Raw genomic sequence first — 2,500 nt, 5'->3', positions numbered from 1 at the left:
ATAGGTACGTACAATCAATTCTAAATATAAAAAAATTTATCAAACTTTTCATCAAAGAAAAATCCTTCCGGGGATAAAGATCCATTTTTTTTTGTGAAAAACTGTTAAAAAAAAGATATATATCTATTCATTTCATTTTTGTGAAGATGGCGCTCCCATTTTTTTCCAATAGTTATTCTTTATTTATACTAAATAAAATCAATTTTATACCAGATTAAATCAATGAATTAGAATGAATCAATCGATCCATTTTTTTTTAAACTATGTTTAATGGATACTTTTCTTTTAGATCATGATTCTATTTATAAATCATGGTTATATTTCGTTTTTTAGACGATGATTCCATGTTCATAAAACTTCTAAAATTCTTTTCCAGTTTTAGATTTTTCAATAATAACTCCTTACCCCTATGGATCTATTCCAAATTAATGAATCATCACAGGAATTTTTATATTTGATTGTTATAGTGTATACCCACTATGTAATGCACACAACACAAAACAGACGGTTCATCATAGAATGATCATTCGAGTCTTTTTACTCTTTGGAGCATATCAATTAAAATTTCTCTAATTATCCTAATCTGTAAGATAAATTCTTTGATTCTTTAACTTTGATAAAATCGGAATAGTTCCTTTCATTCTTATACTACTACATTTGGATTAAATTAAATCTAATTTTTTTTATTGATTCCTTTCAAAAATAATAATAATAATTTGAATAGAAGGTCATATCCTTTTTTTTAATGATTCTTTTTGATTCTTTTTTTTATGTTATTTCGTACTGTATAATTCCTTTGCTTGTGGGATCATTTTCTCACAAGAGGTAAGTAAAAGAAATTATAGAATGGATTGCTACCTATGCCCAGATCTCGGATAAATGGAAATTTTATTGATAAGACCTTTTCAATTGTAGCCAATATCTTATTACGAATAATTCCGACAACTTCAGGAGAAAAAGAGGCATTCACCTATTACAGAGATGGTGCGATTTGATGTTTTTTTTTATTTACCGTTTTCAGTCTTCGGAGAAAGATACATTATTCGGGAGAGAAAGAAAAAAAATGATTGAAATAAATCTACGCTTATCGTGAAGGTGAAGTTTGTAAATAAAACAATTCCTTCTGTCGTGTATCCCCGATTAATGCAGCCTCAGATGCTTCAATTGTAGATTCTAGTATTGAGCGAAAGGTTACACCTATGGTATGGGTTAGGTCAATCTTACTCCACTAGTACCAATAGGCAGCATAGGGGAAGAAGCACTACGCCCAGGAATCAACAATATGAAAACTTTGTTATCAAATTTTACCTTTTCTTTATCGGAATCGGGACTAACAAGAATGGTTGGTACAACAAACATCCATCTCGTTCGTATTTTGGATAACCGTATAACCATCGAAGACTGTTGAAGTGACTAATTCCTGGAAATTTAGGGGTGTTAAGAACAAAGAAATTGTTAGAGTTATCATTTTTATCTAGTACCAAGATACTTGATATTAAGAAAAGATCTTTTACAGGAAGGTTGGCTAGAGATTTCTTGTAAAAACACTAGCCCCGTTCGGTTCATAATGAAATAATTTCAATCTTTTTGATTTCATGTATTATTCTCATTATGCACATAAAAAATAAAAAAGGAGGAGCCGTATGAGATGAAAATCTCACGTACGGTTCTGGAACGGAGATTCTTTGAATCGAATGACGACCGTAACGGATGTCGGCTCAATCCGAAGGAAATTATGCGGAAGCTTTACAGAATTATTATGAAGCTATGCGACTAGAAATTGATCCCTATGATAGAAGTTATATACTCTATAACATAGGCCTTATCCACACAAGGAATGGAGAACATACGAAAGCTTTGGAATATTATTTTAGGGCATTAGAACGAAACCCTTTCTTACCACAAGCTTTAAATAATATGGCCGTGATCTGTCATTACGTGCGACTATCTCCACTATAGAAAGAAAAAAAAGGAAAGAAAGAACAAATCCGCTAATACTAATAACTAATAAATACTAGAAAATAGGCTTTCTACATATCATATTTATCGTGTCCAAAACAACGATTTTTATCAGCTGTAGCAAATAAAAAGTAAAAAGAAAGAAACTTCATAGAAGTCGAAATATGAAGAAATAAATATGCCTAGATCCTTTAATCGATGGATAAATAAAGGATCTAAATTGATAGAATAAGCATCGTAAAGATCAATTAGTGAGGTTTTGGGCCGATACAATAAGAACTGCTTACTTATGTCACGATATGAGATAAAAGTTAGGAATCAACTTATGTAATAGAGTCGATCCCCTAAGTTATTGAGCAGCGGTGTAGAATCAGATCCCAAAGATAGTAAGTCTTTTCTTTCTTATGAAAGGAAGTCTTTTTCAAAGATTCTATAGAAATTTATATATGAAATATGAAATCGAGATAGTTACCTTTCAGAAAATTATAATGATAGCGGAAATGCCTATGCTTTATTCTTCTGAAGGTGGGAGAAAAGATAA

At 30.9% G+C, this 2,500-nt stretch overlaps 1 protein-coding gene across 1 annotated transcript in view, besides 1 other annotated feature; it reads left to right on the top strand. All coding sequences in view use genetic code 11, as the record gives it.

Moving 5' to 3' along the window:
* Positions 1 to 2,500: part of a sequence feature (Large single-copy region, LSC) that runs on past both edges of the window.
* The window catches only part of ycf3 (photosystem I assembly protein Ycf3), a 2,027-nt gene continuing 387 nt past the window's right edge, over positions 861 to 2,500 (top strand). Inside the window, exons 1-2 of the mRNA in view lie at positions 861 to 986; positions 1,711 to 1,938. Coding sequence (YP_009186169.1) covers positions 861 to 986; positions 1,711 to 1,938 — 354 coding nt within the window. The remainder of the gene's footprint in view (positions 987 to 1,710; positions 1,939 to 2,500) is intronic.

The sequence above is a fragment of the chloroplast genome of Juglans regia, assembly GCF_001411555.2.
Source record: "Juglans regia voucher JREG20151001 chloroplast, complete genome".
Lineage (NCBI taxonomy): Eukaryota > Viridiplantae > Streptophyta > Magnoliopsida > Fagales > Juglandaceae > Juglans > Juglans regia.
Note: the sequence above shows the minus strand (reverse complement) of the source record. Positions and strands in the feature narration are given on the sequence as shown.